This window comes from Alexandromys fortis, unplaced genomic scaffold (genome assembly GCF_014885135.2).
Source record: "Alexandromys fortis isolate MF-2015 unplaced genomic scaffold, M_Fortis_MF-2015_v1.1 scaffold_51, whole genome shotgun sequence".
In the NCBI taxonomy this organism is placed as follows: Eukaryota; Metazoa; Chordata; class Mammalia; order Rodentia; family Cricetidae; genus Alexandromys; species Alexandromys fortis.
Genome location: NW_026067925.1, coordinates 7,120,319 through 7,144,298, shown reverse-complemented (window position 1 = coordinate 7,144,298; position 23,980 = coordinate 7,120,319). Strand labels below are relative to the sequence as shown.

The 23,980-nt window shown below is 43.6% G+C and overlaps 1 protein-coding gene across 3 annotated transcripts in view; it reads right to left on the bottom strand.

Moving 5' to 3' along the window:
* Cnst (consortin, connexin sorting protein) overlaps positions 1 to 23,980 on the bottom strand; it is an 81,373-nt gene that overhangs the window by 8,908 nt on the left and 48,485 nt on the right. For 2 of the 3 annotated variants that reach the window (XR_007591838.1, XM_050142823.1), the window contains exons 3-9: positions 21,665 to 21,852; positions 13,875 to 13,905; positions 12,311 to 12,397; positions 11,747 to 11,861; positions 9,756 to 9,777; positions 9,497 to 9,593; positions 5,963 to 6,843 (exon numbers count right to left, since the gene is read on the bottom strand). Coding sequence is in view for 2 of the 3 variants with exons in the window: in XM_050142823.1 (XP_049998780.1) it covers positions 5,963 to 6,843; positions 9,497 to 9,593; positions 9,756 to 9,777; positions 11,747 to 11,861; positions 12,311 to 12,397; positions 13,875 to 13,905; positions 21,665 to 21,852 (1,421 nt within the window). In the remaining variant the exon portion in view is untranslated. The remainder of the gene's footprint in view (positions 1 to 5,962; positions 6,844 to 9,496; positions 9,594 to 9,755; positions 9,778 to 11,746; positions 11,862 to 12,310; positions 12,398 to 13,874; positions 13,906 to 21,664; positions 21,853 to 23,980) is intronic. The other variant, XM_050142824.1, reaches the window with a different exon arrangement.

Genomic DNA, 23,980 nt, shown 5'->3' with positions numbered 1-23,980 from the left:
TGTTAGAGAGCTGGGCTCTGTCTTTGACTTAAGAGCATAATATTTTCTTTCATTTCTCCTCACTCCCTCCATTCTTCCCTCCCTCCGTCCGTCCGTCCGTCCGTCCGTCCCTTCCTCCCTCCCTTCTGAGGCAGGGTTTCATTATGTAGTTCTAAATGTCCTTGAACTCACAGAGATCTGCCGGCCTCTACCTTCCAAGTTGGGATTAAAGGTTTATGGCACTATGCCTAGGCCAACTAGAGGTTTTGCATTTTATTATACTGTATTTACTTTCAGTTTACTTTTTGAGTGCTTTGCCTGCATGTATGTATATGCAGCTGTGTGTACTCAGTATCTGAGGAGTTCAGAGGAGGGGGCCGAATTCCCTGGAACTAGAGTTACAGGTGTTTTCAAGCCAAAAATCAAACCTGGGGTTCTTGGGAGAACAAGGGCTCTTAACCACTGAGCCATTTCTCCAGCCATACCAGAGAGTTTTAAAAAGATGGAAACTTTGACAGGTATAGGAACATCTCAACTGCTCTACAGTCAAGTTGTTTCATTCATTTTTATGAAATGTTGGCCCTTTTGAGTATCAGCTTGAGACTCCAGGTCTACACAGTGCTAAGGTGAGATCACTGGAGTGGAGAAGGGATAAAACAAGAAGAAGCTTATAAAATAGCTAATGCAAATGTCCAGGGAGAACAGTAAATATGGAAATTTGCAATGTAATTAAAACAGGAAAGGAACTTGGTAAAAGAAACACATCAATCAAGAAGCATTAACTAACTAGAAATGTAAAAAGCAGTCTAAAAACAAGAGGCAAAAAATGACACCATCTGGCACAAATAAAAAAAAGGGCAATCTCAGGGTTTTCCCTAGGGACTAGTTAGAGGGCTACATAAATCAGGGGTCAACCTTTCCCACCCTTGGTGTTCTTCAGTGAGCAAGCTATACCCCTGCTTCCCTTGAAAGATCCACTCTGAGCAAAACTGCCATGGCCACTGTTTCTAAGACTCTTCCTTACCTAAGACACAGAACAGCCATTTCCACGACCCCCTCCCCCAACACTGCTGCTTAGCATGGGCCTCCCATCTTTATTTGTAAAGGATTCCCACAGCAGCTAACCTTTTTAAAAATTATAATTTTAAAATTGTGTGCGTGTGTGTCTGTGTCTGTATGTGCACACAGGCACACATGCAGAAGATAGATCAGGACAGCTTGAAGCAAGATTTCTCACTGAACTTGGGACTTGCCAAATTTTAGCCTCATGCCCGCAGGCTCAGCACTAGGGCTAAAGGTCTTGTCCACTAAGATATCTCCCCATGTGCCTGTGATGGTGGCGCCCGCCTTTAATCCCAGCATTTGGGATGCAGAGGCTGGCAGATCTCTGAGAGTTCGAGGCCAGCCTGGTCTACAAAGCGAGTGCCAGGACAGGCTCCAAAGCTGCACGTGTCTTGAAAAACCAGACAATAACAACAACAACAAAGGTATCTCTCTAGTCCCAATGGTTAATTCAAAAGATTTATTTCAGTTAGTTTTGAGGCAGGGTCTCACTATGCAGCCCCGGGTGGCCTCAAACTCATAGCCTGTTTCTGAGTGCTGGGGTTAAAGGTGTGCGCCACCATGCCCAGCTTCACCTGTGGTTTCAATAATCACATTTATATCACTGTAGAATTCAATGGACGTCAATCATAAAAGTTATTGCATGTGGGAATAAATGAGTGGCCCTAACTTGTGCCTGACACTACGAAGTACTAGCCTTTTCTCTTACAAAAATCTATAAAATCAACCAGGCATGGTGTCACCCACTCATAAAGTCAGTACTAGGAGGATTGCAGGCTAAAGAACAGCAGCTTAAGTCACACACTGAGACTCTTCCAGAAAAGCAAAACTCTGGGCCAGAGTTAGGTCAGTAGGTAAAAGTGTGTGCTATCAAACCTTACAGCCTAGTTAACCCCCAGGTTCCATGGGATAGAAGGAGAGAACAGGCTCTTACAAGTTGTCCTCAGACCCATGGCACATGCACACCCAAACTCATACACAATAAATAAACGAGGAGCAATCAAAAATGAAAATAAAAACTCAACAATCTATGGAATAGAGATGTGTGTCTAATTTTTTTCTTAAAACAGTGGAGACAGCACTGGGTGACAATGGGTCATGTAATTTTTAATAAGAAAAAAACCAGCAATGCTTCAGATATTAAACTATTATTTGGAAAATTATTTCTGGGTTACCAAGTCTAGAAAGCCTCATTTACACATGCGTCTATGCTCAGAAACCAAAATTCTGGAGACATTTTTTTTTCCTTCTCTCTGAGGTGAACATTATTTCATCTTATAGGATGAATCTTAGTCTAAAACAACGTAACAAGTGGCTGCCGATTAGTTACAAAACCAAGTCCACTGGAGCCCAAACTGAGCAATGCAGTGACAAAAAAGAAAACAGCCGGAAAGAGGAGACAGGGAAGAGGAGACAGGGAAGAGGAGACAGGGAAGAGGAGACAGGAAAGAAGAGACAGGGAAGAGGGGACAGGGAAGAGGAGACAGGGAAGAGGAGACAGGGAAGAGGAGACAGGGAAGAGGAGACAGGGAAGAGGAGACAGGGAAGAGGAGACAGGAAAGAGGAGACAGGAAAGAGGGGCCTATGAGGTTGCTAAGAGCGTCAAGCAGCAGGGGACCGAGGGCAGATGCCAGGAGGAGAAGAGGGACCAACGATGACAGGCAGCAACATGGAGACAGGCAGGTGAGCTGCTCCCAGAGCTGGAAAGCTACCAGCAATGCAGCTGTGACAGAACTGTGAAGGCAGAGCAGGGAACCCCACAGTCAGCTTAGTCAGCAGCAGCAGCAGGAGGCCCCTACAAACTCAAGATTCTCTTTAGACTCCACAGCACCCAACAGTGCCAGGCAGATGACTCTGTAGAAGTTTGCTGTGAGCACAAAGCAAAAACTAGTTTAAAGTTACTTTTGTTTTTTAACTTTACTTATTTATTTGAATCTACTTATTGTGTATACAGTGTTCTGTCTGCATTTTCCTGCACAACAGGACACCAGATCCCATTACAGATGGTTGCGAGGCACCGTGTGGTAGCTAGGAGTTGAATTCAGGACCTCTAGAAGAGCAGCCAGGGCTCTTAACCTCTGAGCCATCTCTCTAGGCCCTAAAGTTACTTTTGTACTTCAGTAAAAAATAAGGTTTTAGAATTTAATTGTTAAAAATTAGGGGCCAGGGTGTGTGTTGTCGGCAATAGAGTGTTGCCTGCCATATACAAGACTCTGTGATCTGTCCCCAACACAAACAGATAAACAGACCAAAAATGTGTGGTAATTTTTAAATTACAGTAATCCCAGCACTTGAGGGAGAGTGAGGCAGGAGAATCAAGAGTTTAAGGCTACCTCGAATGTTGGAAGCCAGCCTGGGCTACATGAGACTCTGTCTCAAAACAGAGACAAATAATGCATGTGGTGTGGGAGTCCCCTCTGTATGCTGTGAATACCACTGGTAAATAAAGAAACTGTCTTGGCCTGTGATAGGGCAAAAGAGTAGAGCTAGGCAGGGTAAATGAAACTGAATTCTGGGAGAAAGAAGGCGGAGTTAGTGAGATGTCATATAGCCACTGCCAGGAACAGATATGTAGAACCTTGCCGGTAGGCCACAGCCACATGGTGATACACAGATGAATAGAAATGGGTTAAAATTAAGATGTATGAACTAGCCAATAAGAAACTAGAGCTAATAGGCCAAGCAGTGATTTAATTAATACAGTTTCTGTGTGGGGCTGAGCAGCCAGGAACAAACAAGTGGTCTCCTACAACATACATGTGTCTGTGTGTGGAAATAATTACACATATAAGGAAACCTATGGCTAGCTTGTATGTTTTACTTAACCTAAAGCCTCACTTTTATGGTATTAAAAAAACAGTAAAATGCTAGTGATTTCTTTTAGCTTAAGACAGGCAGATTTTATTAAAATACACAGAAGAGATACTGGAATATGTATGTGAAAAGTATGTTTACTGGCCCAATGCTCAGCCATAGAGTATGTTGTATTTATTAATGGAATATAGCTCTAGGCGTTCTTATACAGCAAAACTTAACAGACATTTTTTAAAAGGAGACCATTATGTACTAACTGTTAAGTCTGGAGCATAGCCTCCAGCCCCTGGCATCCATCCCATCCCCCTGGCCTGGGAGTTGCTTTGGTCTGGACTTAAGTGGGCTCCCAGAGGAGAAACACATGGTTCTGGGTTTGCATGGGCTCTCCGCTGTTCTGTCTCCCCGCCATGCCATGCCCTCAACACCCGAGAGTGTCGTATCTAATAAAACAATAGGCATTTTGATTTGGTATGATCTGACCTAATTGGATTTCTTTGCACCGCTGGCGGAGCCACCCTTTTCTTATTATTTTTTTCTTAACAGTAACTTCTCAAAGAGACAACTTTCAACTCTACAGTTTCCTAGCCATGGCTGCATGGGCAAAGAGACACTGCCGCCATCCGAGGAAGGGACACCCCATTCGACTGTGACATCACAGCTTGATGACCCCCGAACAGAGCTGTCCCCAGGGCAGAACTCTGGTCTAGTGTTTCACTACCAGTTCTGTTGTTTCTCAGAAAACACTTTGAAAATTGTACTAGGATATATAACATAGAAGTACCATTTTATCCTTTTTTATATATACAGTTCAGTGCCTTATATTCAAATGCTGGGAACTTCACTGCCGCCTACTCCTAACTGTACCATCGCCTTGGATAGATACTCAGTATTCACTGGGCAGTGCTGAATGATTCTGATAAGAGAAAATTAAGACACAAAAATCATAGTTTTGTGGGAACCATCTGACAATCAAATAGTCTGGTAAAAGTAAACAGAAGAATAACTACTGAGTTTAAGGTTTCCCTTTTTAAAAAAAATCTAATTTTATAAAAAAATTAAAAAGGAAAACCCATAGATTATAAGGAATTAACTAAACAGAAGTAGAACAAAGGTCTCAGGAAGCTTGTCGTAGAGTTCCATTCTTCAATTAAATTAACATATAATTTGTTATCTACTTTTATTTTTCTACTTTCTTCCTGAAGTCATCTTTTTCTAAGATAATGCTGTTAGAATACAGTGGGTATACATGAGCATTTTAGGGGTTGAGACAACGTCTTCCTCTGCAGCCAAGGCTGGCCTCAAACTCACGGTGTCTTTCCTGCCACAGCCCGCCCAAGGCAGGATTTACAGGTGTGAGTGAGGACAAGGGCCAACTTCGAGGGAGAAAAAGAACAGAAAAAGCCTCCTCACTTTTCCCAGCAGAAGAAGCTTTAGAGAACCAGAGCAAAGGCCCAGGGAGCTGATGAGCCTGAGGACCCGCCCTGGATCCGCCCACCATGAGTCCGCTCTTCCCACCCATCTCCCTCCCCTAGGGCAGGACACCTGCAGTGGCTTTCTATCTTTGTCTTCCAAGACTTACCTTTTGTGTTAATCTTTTCTTCCCAGGACTTTTAAAATTTTCTTATTAAACAAAGGATGACAGTCCTCTTTCTTTAATTTTTCTTTCTACTTACTAGCTTACAAGTCCACCCAGTACCTCCCAGTGTCATTACTTTGCAGTTCTATTCTGTGAAGCCGGTTTCTAATCATCTAAGATGGATGCGGATACACCGAAGGAGCAGTGAGCACACACACCAGCTTTCATTTTCTGTGGCTCTGAGGAGAAAGATTTCCTCAAGTGTGACCAGTCTGGTCTTCATCTGAGCCCCGAGAATGCTACATTGAATCCACAAGGTTGAAGTGGAAGAATGGTGCTCTTCCCTGCCTCTGTGTAGAGGCAGGCAGCGTGGTTTACAGTTCAGGAACCACGCCATCTGATTCAACATGCATAACTTAACAACTAATGCTTTTGCTAGCTTAAAACCAGAAAAAAATTCATAAAAACAAAGCAACATTTTGCACATGTGAGAATTCATCTTCCTCTAGCTGCTATTCCTTCCTGCCTTACCTCTGCGATCTCTATCTTCTTGGCCAGATCATCAAGGGAGAGCGAGCTCTCATCAGGAGGCAGGCTCTCCTGGAGACTGTAGGATGCTTCTTCAGGAGAGAGGTCTTGGAGGAGGTCAGAGTCGTCGTCCTGGGTATCTTCATAGGAGAGGGACTCTTCCGCGTCTTTTAAGCATCCTTCCAGGAGGCTGTGCAGATAGTCTTCCGTTTCCTTACTGACTTGGTCTTCCTTATCCCGCCCTTCTTCTGGGGTCATACACACTTCTGGACGGGGTACACTTACGTCAGACGCTTCACTGTCGCCACAAAGTGCATTCTCAGAGCCAGGCTCCAAGTCAGTCTGACTCTGTGGTGATTTCCCGTCAACGGCTGGGCGACGGGATTCATCTAATTCACCGCTCTGCAGCTGCTCCCTGGGCAGTGCTTCAAATACACCCTGAACTGGCAGGCAGAGTTCTTTTCGGTGTGCCTGTGAATATTCACTCTCTGAAATCAACACAGGAGGTAAAGCGTCGCCGCTAGCGAAGAGCTGCGGCTCTGTCACTGACTCACTAGGAGGAGACACCTTAAGGTCTTCGGCCACGTCAGGGTGGTCCTCTGTGGGAGGTGCCTGCAAGCCGCAGTCACCCTCAGAGCCATTCTCAGTAGCATCTGGCCCTGACCTGCTCCTGGCAGTCTCTGGGGACGGGGTGTGGAGCTCCTGGGAGGCATTGTTGCCGAGGAGCGGCTCCTCCTCCCCCTCCGTGTGGTCCTTCCCCGCACTTACTGGAAGGTCGGGGGAAGCCGCCTGCCAATCCATTTGATGAGAGCCGGGGCTGCTCTCCCGGGGCTGCTCTTCATGCCGGCCTCCACTAGGTTCCATGGCAGGACCGGCTTCAGTTTCTGAAGATGAAGAAAAATGAGCTGCATTTGAATTCCAAACAATGCTTTGCATGTCAAGGTAGAGAAGGGACAGATGAGTACATGTGTAACAAAAAATTATCTCACCCTCTCAGACAGAAATGCTGCCTGTTGCATTGCAATGGCCTTAGGTAGAACATGCATGCTCAGTGTTTAATAAATAGCATTAGTGCAATAAAAAAATAAAGATTCTTCAAAAGAGTGTTAAAATAAATAAATGAGTCAGTCTTAATTACAAATGAAGATGTTTACATTCTGAATTTTTTGGTCTTTTACATTTAAATGAATACACTTACTGGTCTTTTTGTATACTGAAGTTAGAAAGGTTTTTTTTTTCCTTCTACTTAAGGTATAGCATATCGAGTACATATTTTTAGGACACCTTAATAATAATATAATATGTAAGTAGAACTACATCTAATCAGGATGAACAAGAGTTTGCTCAGATCAAATTTGCAATCTGAACAGAGTACCCTTAGAAATGTGCTTTCAATGACAACTGCTTACTACATGGTCACAAAGGGGACATAAAAAGGACACATTCTGACACAAAGTAGAAACAGGTTTGAACTTCAGCCTTATTACTAGAATAAAATCAACTTAAAATACTTTTTTAAAAACCCTAAGACAGCTAAAGCCCTTTATGTGAATAACGAGTGGATGTTGCCCACTGTGAACAGAGAAGCCTTCTCGCCTTGTTAAATATTTCAGGAAGGCATATAATCCCACAAATAAGGGTCAGAAGTGCAAGATAAATTAGTAATTTTATTGCTTCTTTTTTTTTTTAAGTTTATTGGGATTTCAATTATCAACTGACAATCCAAGTTGAGTCCCTGTTACAGATCAGGCATTTTTTAAGTACTGTCTCAGATGCCAAAGAAGCCTGAACTGGGCTGGCATCCTCAGCTCTCAATGCAGAAGTGGAACTAGGAGTTCTGGGTTCTCCCCACCCCCAACTTCAAATATCAAAGAAGACTGAGAAGAACTGGTCGTCTCTGGGGAGTTCCACATCCCTGCTCTCTCCCACTCTCAGGGTTTGACTGCAAAAGCAGGCGGGCAGCTGGTTCCCAGGGGTTGTGTGCTTTGCCCCAGCTTCCTGGTATTGCCCTACCAGAGGCGGGTGTAGGGTTGGGGTCACAACAAGGAAGGCCACAGCCGGGGAAAAGGGTCAAGCTCAGCCATAAATTCCCAGTACTCACAAAACACATCTGTAGGATTCAGAGACTCAACGAGACTGGGAGCATACTCCCTAAGTCCTGGTGAGCCACAAGGTTGGGGATCATCACATATACAAGGAGGTGATAAACAACAATGACAAAATATAGCGTAAGAGGCAGGGGAAGTCGCCCACAGCACCGACAGTGCTCTTCCTTGTCCGGGATTCGGTCCACCCTTCATAGGATGGATATTAGCTTATGTTTGGATTGCTGAAGCAGTGATAATCCCTACAGTTTACACAGTCGAAGCATGAGGTATTCAGTTAGAAGCCAGAAGATCCAGGCTCTACCTAAGATTCAGGGCCCCAAACAAATGGCTGTAAACGGGGTGCCTCAGTTTCCCCAGCTGTACTACACAAGCCAGCCCTAAGCTTGGTGTAACAGGGTCCTTACACAGCCCAGGCCAGGCTGGAACTCACCGGGTAACCAAGAAGGATGACTCTGAACTCCTGCACCGCTCAGTTCTGGGGAGATGTCTACTCCATGTCTATGAAGTTGTAACAAAGCTTATTTTACCCTGTTTCTGATATACAAATGACCAGAAAAGAGACACAAAGAACAGAGCCTGTGGGACTGACACAGGGCAATGTGCCGACTTTGTGTCAGGAGAGAAAGGGGATGGAGATTTCAGGATGGCTTGACAAGAGCTTCACGGAGGAGAGCGCTGATGGACGCCAACAGCCCCATCCGCATCATCAGGGCGCTCACTCAAAACTCTGTCATCTCTTTTCAGATCAGGGCTCTCAGGCCCAGGATCATAAAGCTCAAAATATAAAATCACAATAAAATCATCCATCAGAATAAAAAATACCCTGAAAACATTAGTTATTCTTCAAACTCCATAAATGCATTTAGAAGTTTCCCAAGTCTTTTGTACTGAGGCACAAATTGATATATAAAACACATCTTAATGATTAAGAAACACACACGGTACACACATAGCACACAAACACCACACAAACACACACATACATACATACAGTGTATGTTAGTGCTATAAATTATCCAGATAGAACTTCTCATTATCTAGATTTATAGAAAAGGTCGGTACCTGATTATCCATTTAGTAATGGTTGTTTTTTTCCTTTAGCAAGAAAGAATATCTAAATATACCAAAGCCATTTCATATCTGTATTTTTGTAAGCCATAACTATTTTTGTATAATCTTTTTATATTCTGTTTTCCTTACTGACAACATAGAAATTATTTTGCTTTTTAAAAGATTTTATATTCTATAACTTCCAGTTATCTAAAAATGGAAATACATATAAAATGTGGGGTTTATACTTTTTATAAGTATATATACAAAAATCTAAATACAAAAAAACTCTCACCACAACAATTCAGATCTAATACTTTAAAATGCCGCAGGTAAGCGGACTCCTGTCTATTCCTCTCCAGTATAATCTGCAGCGGACCTGGTTCTTTGGCTGTTGCTCCTCTTCCCTTTGGCTCTTCAGACACTGCCGGCCGGGTAAGGCATTTTCTCCCCAGTGACTTTTCCACAGGTGCTATCTAAAACGTTTTTAAAAAGGAAAAACATAATCACAGCTTTTTTGAGAAACTGTTGCATTAAAACAGAAAACTGCAAGTGTGCTGAGGAAAGGTTTCTCTAGGATGGCCCAGCCCCAGATGTAAGATGCTGACATGCCCCACAGCCAGAAGAACACCTCTTACCTTATGCTTGGACAAGAGAGGGCTGTGGAAAAGAAGAAAAACATAGTTTTAAAAGTACAGCATGCTTCCAAACAAATGTCACAGAAATGGATATAAAAAATAGAGCCTCTCTGCATTCTAATATTAGCGTGGGACATTCCCAGGGTGCAAACAGTGCCACCGGCTCCCGTGGCTCACAGGACAGCCGATCACTGCTGAAAGACCCCAAACAAGTTACACATGCTTCTTGCACCATAAATGTTTTACAATTTCAGTTTAAAACAGATTATGACAGAACATAATTATGTTGGAATGACTTGTGGACAGACAACTTTCAAGTGTTAGGATTTTTTTCTAACAGTATGCCAATAAAGGCATGGATAAAATAAATCCTGGCTATATTATTATCATAATACTTAGAATCAAGAAACGGCTCAAATGTCTGCAAGTAAGTGAAATGGGTGTGTAAGCTGCCACACGGTCATACGATAAACTGGTGTAACAGTATAACAGTAAACTGATACTGCATGTGATAAAATATAACCCAGAGACAATGATGGACTGAAGGATCTATAACAATAACTGTATTCTGCACGTTTGTATGAAATCATATAGCATGTAAAGCCACAGTTACAGAACTCAGCTGTGATCACAGGAGAGGGGAGTGGGAAAGGTTGACTTGGTAACTCAATGAAGGGACCTTCTGAGAGGTTAGAATGTTTGTATTTTGGATTCTGTTAGTGCTAATCATAGACAGTGGTAGGAAACATTTACCAGGCTCATACAGTGAACTATAAATATGAGGCATAATTTGGGGTACAATGATCTAAAGATACCATGCACATAGCATGTTCAAGTAAATACTTCAAACAGTTAGGACACACTAACAAACCGTGAGTTCCTTCAGGAGGGCAGTGGGTGGTGTCTGCATTGAGTATATTGAAAGTAAATAAGTTATCTTTACTTTAAAGGCTTCTAATCTTTTAAATAGGTTATAAAAATGAAAATATAAAGTAGAAAGCTAACATAAGAACTTCCTAAGAAAATGAGTTACAATTCAGAATCCCTGAAAAGGTTGTTTGCAAAGGTTCAAATTCCTAGCACAGGGAAACCATCTTCGGAGAGTGGACCGGACACTTCCATTGGAACCTCTATTGCTCTTCCAAGGTTGGTCTCCAGGGCATCCAGATCCCCAAGCAAATGCCCTCTCTTCTGCATGGCTAAGCAGCAATTACTAGGACTGTTTCATTATCAACACACGGAGCTTTAGTTTACTGCCCATTATTCTGAAGAGGAGACAAAGTTACTGGCAAAACAGACCACCCTTTATCCTTTGTACAGTGCACTCAGGATCCAAGTCCAGAAATGGGCGCTATTTAAACCCCATGCTCCCTTCCCCTTCAAAGCTCTGAGTGACCCAATGAGCAATTCACAGCAAAGATAAGCAGAACAAAAAATAACAAGCTTTATTATTAGGATAATTTAGTTTTGTAAACCTATCTCCTTGACACAAGTCAAGAAATTGGAAAGTACCCGGTAATGAAGTTTTCCTTCAGTTAGGTTAAATATGAAATACTGAGCTTTTTAGAACTGCTCTTAGGAAGGGTACAGCTCTTCTTATCACAAACAGACACTGGAAAACTGCCAAAATAGCAATAATCAATATACAGAAATAAATATATATATTTAATAAAATTAAAGTAATAAATAATGATTAAAAGACAAATGGAACAAAAGTCCTAATGCGCAACTTAGATAATTTGGCTTGCTGATCTCCTAATTAAACAGTATCAAAAGTAACGATGTGTCTGAGCCCATGGAAACCCAGTGAGGTCGGTGAGAAAGAAGAGCCGAGAAAGAATCCTTAAAATTTCATTATACTCAGTTCAGTTCAGTTTCTTAAGTTGAAAACAGCAAGAAAACAAAGAAATGGATCATACATTTCAATACTTAAGATAATGCTTATCTTCAATAGTCTCCAACTTACTTTAAATAAATTATGACATACTTACTCTTGATGTGTTGTGCAAATTTTAGCAAGCTGTTCAAAATCTTCACCATTGAATCCCTTTTCCGAATTCCTCAGAGGCGTCACTGCATGTGGCTGGACAGCTCTCCATTTTGTTTCTAAATTTAAAATACTTGTTAATCCCTGGCTCTTACAAAAATGTATTTAGGCTTCACTAGAATAATTAATGTACCGCTACCTTCCCAAGCAACCCCAAGGTTAACAAAGTTAGAAGGAGCTAAACGAGTCCTTCACAGAACAGTAAACATTCTAAAAACAAAACTAGCCAGGAGCACACGCAGAAAAATGAGAACAGAGCTATGGAGAGCAAGGCCTGGAGAGAACACCGTCTGCCTTCCCTCTCATGCTGCAGGGGAACCCCCTGGCCTTGTACCCGCTAGGCAAGCTCTCAGATGGGAAGCGCATCCCCGGCCTGTGCTTTGCAACAGACACTTGACTGTGTAACTTCTTTTCTTTTAACATGCGAACCAGGACACTACGCTCACTTTCTAGATAGCGGGTTGTTAGATGGCTTTGAGTTCCGAGTTCCAGGTCAGTCTGTACTCACCCCACTGTTCCTGAATGGCAGAAAGATTCGCGAGCAGCTGCTCATGGTACAGTCGTTCAAGCTGAATGAATTTCATTGCTTTCTCGTCTGAATAGAAAAACTGAGGAAAATAGAAATCGAGACTATATCTGCAAAGGAATGTCCTAGAGAAGCCAAGAAATGTGCTCCTCTGACCAAAACAATGAGAAGGCTCGAATGTTTCTAAACTTAGGCACACCTGACGGGAGGGTTCCTGGCTTTGGGTAAGTACATTCGATGGTAACACACGATGCAGAGGTACTTGGGCTCCACAAGCAGCAGACTCGAAAGGTTTCACTCGAGGACTGCCTGCCTGGCAAGGCATTGGCAGCATCACCAAAGCCATCTAACTGGATAGAGGACCACAGGGGATCCCGGAGTCTGTTGGTTTCCTTCATTTCTCTCCTTAAATGACTCCCTGACCAGGAGATCCTTCAGGTCAGGGTCTCTCTCTGGTTTCATGATTCTTTACTTACTTTTCATTGGACATTTTTCTCCACTGAGCCAAAAAGTATCAAATGCTAAATAATGGAAACATGGCATGGGGCTTTCACAAAAAATTAATTTACCCCAGTGACTTTCCTAATTATAACATAATTCTTTTTTTTTTTTTTTGGTTGATCTTCTTATGACATTTTGGCCTCCCATCTGTGCCACACAAACTTGCATCTTAGGAGGTTTGAGAAACACTGTCCAAATGCCAAGCTTCCTCTGGGCGGTGTTCTAAATGTTGACCCAGAAAAAAGGAAAAGACGATCGGAAGGTTTAGCTTTGTGTCCTTCCCATGAACACTGAGAGTTCAGCTCTCCCTCCCGTCACCTTAATAATCCCTGGGGCCAGGAGAAGCAGAACCACTCCTCTGCTCCCGCTGCCCAGGCCTGAATGCTTCCTATTCAAAAGCTTCCGTGGGATCTACTTGAAAACAGTATTTGTTGGTTGCTAGTGAAGACCTAATCTTTCCTTGGCAGCTACACACAGCTATGTGTCATGAAACATTTCTGTCAGGGAGGAACCATTAAAAAATAAATTTAAATTGCCCAATGATGCAAAAGCATCTTGACATGATGCTCTCCAAACAACAAAGCCACCGAATGACGCCTTTCTCTGGGCGCTGCTGCTGCGCAGCTCGGCACCACTGCTGCCCCGAGCAGTCAGAGGAGCTGCTGCTGTCCCAGGATGCTCCATTATGCGCAGGTTTGACTCCGTGCTTGAGTGAGAAAATCTAACAGACTTTTAAATGTTTCGCCTTCAGCAGTGTGTGTGTTTTCCCCACATTCTCTTGAACATAATGTTTAATGTTGGTAAAATTAGGCCTCCTTGATGAAAGCCAAATTTAGGAGGCTTTAGGGGATTTTCTGGAGTGACCTATTTCCTATACTTTGCTCTTTGAGGCGGTTACATGGGCACACACAACTGCCAAAACCCACCAAAATCATATGGTCTCCACATTTTTTTTTTGCACAGACTTTCAGCTTAAAAAAATAAAATATAAAGATGGGTTCCTCAAGCATTCTATAAATTTCTGTCTGTAGTTAAGAAAGGATACAGTCCTCTTCCTGGAAATAGGTCTCAGCTACCTATAAAGACAAAAGAAGAAATTAATATTTGAGTGAAAGGACAAACTTGGGAGCCAGCAAGATTTTGAAAGGTTGCTTTGATAGATTACTAACAAAAACACTTTCGCCACATTCAAAGTTGAGAGGACTCTGTAAGCGCGGGACACAATCCTTAGGTCCCCGTCAGCAATTGTGCACAGGCATTCCTCAGTCCATGTCACCAAGTCCTGCTAGTCTAGCTCCAGTGGGAACAAGCATCACCTAGTCCCTCAAGTTTCTTAAGGATGAGCGGAAAGCTAAAGATTTACAAAGATACAACAGGGGTGAAAAGGTTAAAAAGATTATTCTGCTTGTTTGTTTATTTATTTTGGCTTTTTGAGACAGGGTTTCTCTGTGTAGCTTCAAAGCCTGTCCTGGAACTCACTCTGTAGAACCAGGCTGGCCTTCATCTCACAGAGATTACCTGCCTCAGCTTCCTGAGTGCTGGGATTAAAGACATGCGCCACCACCGCCTGGCGATTATTGTTTATTATAAATTAAAAGTTAGAAACGGGGTCAGGGAGATGAGATGGCTCAGTAGGGAAAGATGTGCACCAAGTCTGACAACCTGAGTTCAATCCATGCGATCCACACAGGAGGAGAGAACAACTGCTCTAAGCTGTCCTCTGACCTCCACATGAACACACACACACAGACACGCACACACAAATAAATAAGATTACACACAAGCCCTTCCACCATTCATTTCATTTCTAGTTTAAAAACTACCAGCTCAGAACCTCATGGGACACTGGTTTTGGTGTCTGTACGTAGCCCAGGCTGGTCTTGAACGCCACATGCGGCTGAGGAGGACCATAGCTCCTGATCCTCTTGCTCCTGCCTCTCAAGTGGTGGGGTTGTAAGTAGCACTATTGCTGCGACAGGCACATGTGTTGTGATGTTTTTATTTGTTAATCATTTCTTTCGGTGAGCATGTTTGTGTGTGTGCACACAGGTGTATGCACTAGAGTTTGACATGGGGTACTGTGGTGGTTTGAATGTATTTGGCCCCCATAAGTTCATAGAAAGTGGCGGTATTAGGAGGTGTGGCTATGTTGGAGTAGGTATGGCCTTGTTGGAAGAAGTCTGTCATTGTGGGGGTGGGCTTTGAGGTTTCATATATGCTCAGGTCATGCCCAGTGTCTGAGACCACTTCCTGTTTCCTGCAGGTCAAGATGTAAGAACTCTCAGCTCTTTCTCCAGCACCATCTCTGCCTGCATGCTGCCATATCCTGCCATGATGATAATGAACTAAACCTCTGAACTGTTGAGTGAGCCACTCCAGTGAAATGTTTTCCTTTATAAGAGTTGCTGTGGTCATGGTGTCTCTTCACAGCAGTAGAAACCCTAAGACAGCTGTCTTCTGCAATTGCTCTCCACGTTTATTATTGGTATTATTTATGAGACTGGGTCCCACTATGTAGCCCAGGTTAGCCTCAACCTCACAGAGAGCCACTTGCCTCCGCTTTCCCATCTGAACCATCACTTCAGTCCTGTTTATTGTTTGAGACAAGATCTCTTGTAGCACAGGCTAGCTTGGAATTCATTATGTAGCCAAGGATGACGCTGAACTGCTGATCTTTTGGCTTCTACTTCCTGAGTGCTAATCACAGACCCAGTGCTGTATTGCTGTTTTTGAAAAGGCCAAGCTAACTCGGTGATAGTGCTTTCCCAGCATGCTCCAGGCTCTGAATCTAGTTCCTAGAACCATAAACATAGCTTAGCTTGAGGATGTAGCTCAGTGACAGTGTGCTTGCCTACTGTGTGGGGGGACCTGGGTTCAATTCCCAGCACAACAAAAGGGAGAGAAAACGAGGGCAAATGAAATGTCAACAGTTGGACTTGTGCAATGCCACACTTACACCAAACACTAGAGACATTAGTCCTGGGAGCTGATGCCTGAAAAGGTTTCTCATATACTAGTTTCCTTCATTCATTCATTCATTCATTTATTTATTTATTTATTTATTTATTTATTTATTTATTTATTTATGCTGGGTTTCTCTGTGGTTTCGGAACCTGTCCTGGAACTAGCTCTTATAGACCAGGCTGGTCTCAAACTCACAGAGATCCGCCTGCCTCTGCCTCCCAAGTGCTGGGATTAAAGGCATGCGCCACCATCGCCTGGCTACTAGTTTCCTTCTAAAGGATCTTCAGAACAAAACAAAATAAAACTGAACCAGGCATGCACCTTAAGCTCAGATACTGAGGATAAGGCAAAACAACAGCCTAATCCCATGAGTCTAGGACCAGCCTGGACAGAAAGCCCTGTCACAAACAAACACAGTTAATTAAATTAATTAATTAGTTAAGAATTTTTTTGATTAAAAATCTCTGAACTCCTAAAATGTCTCCACTATATTTTTGATTCTCTGTCTCACACTTGTTACCTTCCTACATCTGGCCTGGTCTTGCAATCATCACATGTGGCATCCACGAACTGTTCCTGAATCCAACAGAATTATCATTCAGCAAGTGTCTTTATCTCAGACTCAAGAATGTACAAAAGTGAGTAAAATGCCATTTTAAACTTTAGAAGCAACATTTAATTCCGTATATCCAACTTCAGAGAGCAGGAAGTTCTGGGGCACGATGGCCTCTGCTCTCTGCGGGGAAATGGCGTGTACTGACGCCCTCTTCACGCGGTGGAGCGCTGTGCTCTATGTAAAGCCGGTCCCCAGGCTTACCCTCTGCAGCTGCCGTACTTGCAGATGAAGAGTGAAATGCATCAATTCCTTGCCTTCCCATGAATAAGATTTTAATGATTTCGTTTGGTGCTGGCACTTTAGTAACTGTGTTACATAAACTCCAAAATTGCCTTTCCTCTAATAAACAGCAACCTCTGCTGCGGATTTCAAAACCCCCTCGCAGGGCTCTGAGGAATGGGGTGACAGCAGTGCTGACGCCGTAGAGAAATGCAGCAAGAACGTCTTAAAGAAGGAATGCATGCTGTGTGTTCAAGCAACTGTACAGGCTGGGAAGGGAGCTTGCGGGAGAGCACTTGCCTGGCAGGGTTCAAGGCCCCGCGTCAACACACAGCCCGGGAAAATAAGCAATAAAAGATAACTGTACCCTGTGGTGGTTATCTCAGCTCTGGGCCCTGCGATGCACAAGGACAACTCCTTTTTAGGAGTCCTCACCACTGTTTATACTGTATATGGATTTTGGTTGAGAAGTAGAATTTTAAGAAGCAGATCCATTGCACATTTATATGTATCCACATATAAATTATATTTTTATATCTGAAAAAAAACCTAAGAGATTTTCTTTAGGACCTTGATGATAAGGTATTTATAACTAAGACCAGTAAGCGCTAAACTATTGATAAAGTTTGGCATAACTTGTGATATGTAAAATATTCCACATAAGTATTGTTTTACATTACACTACATTGCTTTTACATTAGTTATTCTTTATGTGTACATGTGTGGAGATCAGAGGATGGTTCGCAGGAGTTGGTTTCTCTTCCACCATCAGAGTTCTGGGGACTGGCTCAGGTTTGCTGACAAGCACCTTTGTGTGCTGAGCCATCGAGACAGACAGCTTTACACTTTCAGAACAGCGTCTACAAAGTCCTCTAGGTTTCTAGTAAAAAATAAATAAATAAAGGATTTCATTTGTAGATCCCTATCTCTATTTTCTAGGGACCTGCCAGTACACAGAACAATAAAGTAGCTGTTAAACTTAAATATCTTTAAATACTCCAAGAGTACAAAAGGTCTAGATCACCTTTCGATACATTCAGGTTCAGCAGAAACAAAGCAATGCCCGGAGAGTCTGTCCCAAGATCTGATCTGCTGGGAGCAGTACAACTGCCCTCTTGGGATGCAGCTGTCACCTTCAAATTTCCCTTCACCTAGACCAGCAGTTCTCAACCTACAGGTAGAGATATCAGATGTCAGGCCCTGAAGCAGGAATATTCTCAGTCTGAGAGCTGTTAGGAGGCCAGAGCTCCCAGAAGACACTGAGACAGTTTGGTAGGAATCAAGGGTGGAGAGGTAACAGGCACAGATCACAGAAAGTCATGGTGAGGGTTTTGCTTGACTTTTATATGAATGAGATGAGATGTCACTGGAAGGCCCTGAGCAGTGAAGTGACAGGGTCTAAGCTGTGCTTCATCTAAATCACGGTAACTTCCAGGTAGAAGGGGAAAATCTAAACAACACTAGAGTTAATGCAGGGAGGTTTGCACAGTGAGAAAGTTCAGGTGGGATTCGATGAAGGGACACAACACTTGCTATTACAGAGGAAGGGCCCGTGGGAGGGCTCTGCAGGTCAACAGGCTCTGCCTGCTGCGTAAGCCTGACAGTCTGAATTTGATCCCTGGAACCCATGCAGGTGAGAGGTTGTCCATGGGGTTGTTTGTCCATGGGGTTGTCCCCAGACCTCCATATGTATATGGTGGCATGCCCTTCACATCCCCTCATACACATATATGCCATAATAAAATTAATTCGAAATATTTAAATGAAAAAAAGTATTTGAACATGTACAAACCATAATGAGAAAACTATAAACATTTGTCAAAATGTTTACAACTGATGAATGTAGGCGAAAGGCAAAAGGTGATGGACTGGGAATTGCTCAAATGAATGAAACCACTTCCACCCCTCTCCAGCCGTGTCTCCTGGGAAGTGACAGGGTATTCTGCATCCTGCACAGAGGTGATGACCTCAGCCGACTCCTGTGGTTCTAATGCATCAGCATCCTTTGCAGCTACTCGGCAGGAACTTCACAGCAGTCTCTGCACTGGCGACAGTAAGGACAGAGCTGTGTGGTGTAGCAGTCGTAGGCTTTTACTGTGTACCTACCAAACACTGCACCGCATGCTCATGCTCATTGACGCAATTCATCTTCCACCAACTTTCTCATGATAAAGAAGCCAAGCCACACAGCTCAGCAAAAGCCTTTCTGCTCACTGAGCTCCCCTTGAGCATGCAGACTGTGGGACGTAGAGGAACGGCAGTTAGAGGGCTAGGACACTGTGAGTTTCTGGGAAAGAGGTAGTGTTTTTCAGTGAAATGGAAGCGGATAATCTTTAGGTCCAGTCAATATTATTATTGTCTTTCAGACTCAAATGGGGCTTTTCTTTCCAGACTGATTTGCCCCTGCCCGAGGTCACCTGCCATTGAAAGAAACCTTCTTAATTCTAATGCAACCATGGCTTAAGGATAGAAACTCCATAAAAAGATGTCTGCCTTGCTATTTCCATTTTCATCTTAAATATTCTTTCCCCGACATTTTACTGAACTTCTTCAGCGGAGTTCAGACCACAGGAAAACCAACAGCACATACTTTCACCCCTGATCCGGCAAAGACTGTCGCACTTTCACATCCACTTTCTCTCTCAGCAAACTACTTCCAGAGCCGCAGGGCTCGTTTCAAATATCTCTACACTTGTGCGTCTATCACTCAGGAACAAGGAGTCTCCTAGATAACCCAGAACCTAATCATCCTTAGGAAAAAATGAGGCTTGGGGCTTGAGAGAGGCTCTGTGGTGAAGGGTGGCTTCAAGTACTGGCACACATGATGGGCGGATCACAATGTTCTGCAACTCCAGCTTCAGGGGATCCAACACCTTCTTCTGGTCTCTAAGAACGCGCGCGCACTTGCACACACACACACACAGACTTAAAAAAAAGCTTTTTAAAATGATGCTTTACTACAATGGTATTTAAATGCAGCCCATATCCAAACTTCTTCAGGTTATTTTAAACACAAATGCATCCAATCTGATAGCAAATTCTAGTACTAGTGTTGAGGAACGCAATGAGAGCAAATGGCAGTAAGGATGATCAAACAGCTGTGAACACTTCTTACAAACTCAGTCCACTACGTGAATGTAACAAAGGCTGGGCGCCAAGGGAGGGCTGCCTGGGTGAGGTGGTCTTCAGTGATGGCAAGTCAGTAACGCTTTAGAGGCCAGGTGCAGGCCAGGCTTCCTTATAGTCATACAGCAGACAATAAAAACATACAACTTGGTGCCTTGGGACAAAACATATTTTACTTAAAAATATTATGACTGCTCACTGCAACAGTTGAAACAGAAGTAAACGAGAGGAAAAGCTAAGGCTAAGGCTAAGGCTGTAGCTCAGTTTGGCAGAGTGCTGGCTCAGTCGGCCCTGGACTTGATCCCTTGCATCGAGTGCTTGCTCAGCCCTGGACTTGGTCCCTCACACCACATAAACCGCACATGTTGGTTCATGATGGGAATCATGTCACTTGAGGGGAGGAGGCGGGGGATCAGAAATCCAAGGCATCTTGAGCTACAGAGCTAGGACACAAGAAACACCATCTCAAAAAAAAAAAAAAAAAAAAAACCAAAAAAAAAAAAACAAAGGGGGGAAAAAAGTTAGCCAGGCAGTGGTGGCGCACGCCTTTAATCCCAGCACTTGGGAGGCAGAGGCAGGTGAATCTCTGTGAGTTCGAGACCAGCCTGGTCTACAAGAGCTAGTTCCAGGACAGGCTCCAAAGCTACAAAGAAACCCTGTCTCAAAAAAAATTTCAAAAAAGTTTTTTCGAGACACGGTTTCTCGGTAACAGCCCTAGGTATACTGGANAAAAAAAAAAAAAAAAAAAAAAAAAAAAGGAAAACAAACAAAAATCTTTCTCTAGTCCCAAGTACCAATTATTTTCATTTTAACTGCAAATAAAAGGCAAATCACAAATATTTAAATTTTTCCCAAGTGACCTCATTTGTGAGAAGGCTTTCCTTTCCACTGCTGTCCTGAAGGCCTCTTCTCTCCACATTCTCCCAACTCAACACATCCCACCTCCCAATCTTCAGAAGATTCTGTTTCCAGAAGTAAAGTTGCACTCTGGGTATTGTAGTCACTAGGTAGCTGAGTGCCTACAGTTATCCCCAGACTCACAAGACAACCAGAACAGCAACACCCCACCCCAGTGCAAGACAACAACAACAACAACAGCAACAGCCCCCAGCAAAGGCATTCTCAGTGACAACGGCTTCTAGTCTGCATCTTGCCTGCCTCTTTCCAGCTGTGACATCCCAGCCATGTCTTCACAGCCTAGTCCCTCGGCTGTGACTGCTCATTTTTCTTGTAAGACTCTTTAAAATTGACACATGTGGGTGTTCTGCCTGCATGATTTATGTCTGTACACCTCTTGTGTGTTTGATGCCTGCAGGGGCCAGAGGGTGTTGGGATTCCCTGGAACTGGAGTTTTGGACAGTTGTGAGCTGCCCTGTGGATGCTGGGAATTGAACCAAGTCCTCTGGGAGAGCAGCCAGTCCTTTTAGCCGTTCCAGCACCCGTTTACCCTGAACCTCCCTTCAGGAGCTGCCTTCTTTTCTCTGTTGCTGACAAGTTAACTGCTGAACCTTATACTTGTCCACTCTACAGCACAAAACCCCACACTTGTGTCTACGTACTTATTTCTCCCATTTAACCACGGCTCTCCTTGGAACATGCCTTAGGAAATCTTTGTTCCTTCAGTGGCTAGCAGAACTCTTGGCATCCTATTGGAGCTTACTAAACTCTTGCCATATTGATTCCTCCTTAGCCTTAGCTGAGTCACCGGATAAAGGCGTTGGCTACTGTCCAAACGACAAATCATCCAGGTCACAGTGTGTCCACCTCCCAGAAGAGGCCAGACTTTCTACTGGCCATGCGTTTAGGGTCAACAATGGGTGGAGGGGTCAGTCATGGAGAAGCGGATTTTAGATGCCTCCAGACACTGGCGGCAGCGCTGGTGAGGCTGCGAACACAGGGCGTGGTCTTACCTGGTGGAGGAAGAGGGGCAGAGCTCTGGAGTCCATCTGCTCCACCTCACCTCGGATCAGCGAGAAGAGCGGCTGCAGTGCTGGCGCTGGAGCTTTTGGGGGTTCATTCGCGTTCACTCCGGCAGCCTCCTCAGCATCAGCCTGCAGCTCTGCATTCACTGTCTGCATTGAAGGTACGGCAGCTCCTACTGGACAGGAAGGAAATGACTACATCAGGCTAGACCCTGTCATGGAGGAATGTTTTTAAACTATCACTCCACGGATGAGAAAACGTTCAAGTAAACTAACCACATGGGGAAAAAAAACCATAGACCATAAACGACTGTCCTCCTCCAGTGAGCGATTTGTGCTTTGTCGTTGCTAGGAGCCCCGATGGAGCCATTTCCGCAGAACTAGAACTGAGTATCAGTGAGAAGGGGCTGAGGAGACAGGGAGCTCGGTTAGTAAAGGGTTTGCTTTACAAGTATGAAAACCCAAGTCAATGCCCAGAAGTCACATAAAAAAAAAAAAAATCGGGCATGGTAGTACACGCTGGTAATCCCCCTGCTGGAGAGACTCCTGAAGGCTTGCTGGCCAGCCAGCGGACCCCTTGATGAGGTTCAACCTAGTAAGAGACTGTTTTTTTTTTTAAAAAAAGTGATGGTATCTGAGGGCTACCATTTAATATTGTCCTCCAGCCTCAATATGGACACACACACACAATCATGAACTTCAGAGCTATATAACCCACACTCTATTTTACCCCTTGAGACAATGTTCCCTACTCAGACAGAGCCCACAGGGCAAAGAGCTTTGGACAAGGAAGGAGCCAGGGCCCCGTGACTACATTATTTTTCAGGTGACCTTAGATTAGAATATTACTCACTGTAAATGGAGATAAGTTCTCCGCTCTCTCCTAGATCTGAACAACTAAAACAGTCAGTCAAGAGCCACAGAGATTCTGAGGATTAAGAAACGCATGGAGTGCTAGGCTCGGTGGCACACATCTGTAATCCCATCAATTGGCAAGTAGAAGTTGCAAGGTCTGAGGATCCATACCGTCTTGAGCTACACAAGGAGTTTGAAGCCAGACTGGGCTACAGCAGAATCTGTCTCAAAAGAACAACCATACTGGAGAGCTAGATATAGGAAAATACCTGAGACTTGCTGGCCTCCCAATCTAGCCAACCAGCCTTGGGTTCAACGAGAGACTGTCGTAGTTAGGGTTACCATTGCTGTGATGGAACACCATGACAAAAGCAAGCTGCAGAGGAAAGGCTTATTTGGCTTATGCTTCCATGTCACAGTTCATCCATGAAGGAAATCAGGACAGGAACTAAATCAGGCAGGAACCTAAAGGCAGGAGTTGATGTAGAGACTACAGAGGGGTGCTGCTTACTGGTTTGCTCTTCATGACTTGCTCAGCTTGCTTTCTTATAGAACCTGGGACCACCAGTGGAGGGGTGGTACCACCCACAATAGGTTGGACCCTCCCACATCAATCACTAATTTAAAAAATATCCCACAGTCTTGTCTATGGCCTGATAAAAAAAACCGGCACAGAAAGAAACTCAGTCTCAAAATCTCTCTCTCCCTATGTATAATATAAAATAATAAGGTGGACAGCAATTGAGGAAGATACTGACATGGATAATGGACCTCAACAAATACACATTCATGCAAAAAAAAACATTTGTTTAAAAGAAAGAAATAGAAGGCAGTGGGTGTTGTTTAATGGTGTAAGGCCTAGGACTCCATCCTTTGCACAGAAAAAAAAAAAAAAGGAGGAGGAAGGAGGAGAATTTAAATGCCATCGTTCAGACAAGTGTGAACAATTGTTTTAAAACCCGAAAATGAGGCTATCCTTCTCCAACCCAATGAGTGCTCTCCAGTTCCCTTACATCAGACATGGAAGGATTCCCGGCAGGAAAACAGACTTTCGCAGGAAGAGTTAGTTCCACAGCATTTCCACATAGTGGGTTTTTGTTTTTAGTTCTGCCAAAAGTTTTCAACAGAGGTCTACCATGGCTTATATAATCATGCTACTAAACAAGGACATACTTTATCTGAGGGACATATAAAGGAGACATTAATATTCTAACGACATGGAGTTATACTTAAAATATGCCCTTACTGGCTTCATGCCATCAGCAGGACAAAGAATTCATATTAGAAAACTATCTGCCAGGCACGGTGGCGCATGCCTTTAATAATACCAGCAGAGGAGGAGGCACAGGCAGGGGGATCTCTGTGAGTTCCAGGACAGCTAGGGCTGTTACACAGAGAAACTCTGTCTTGAAAAACTGAGAGAGAGAGAGAGAGAGAGAGAGAGAGAGA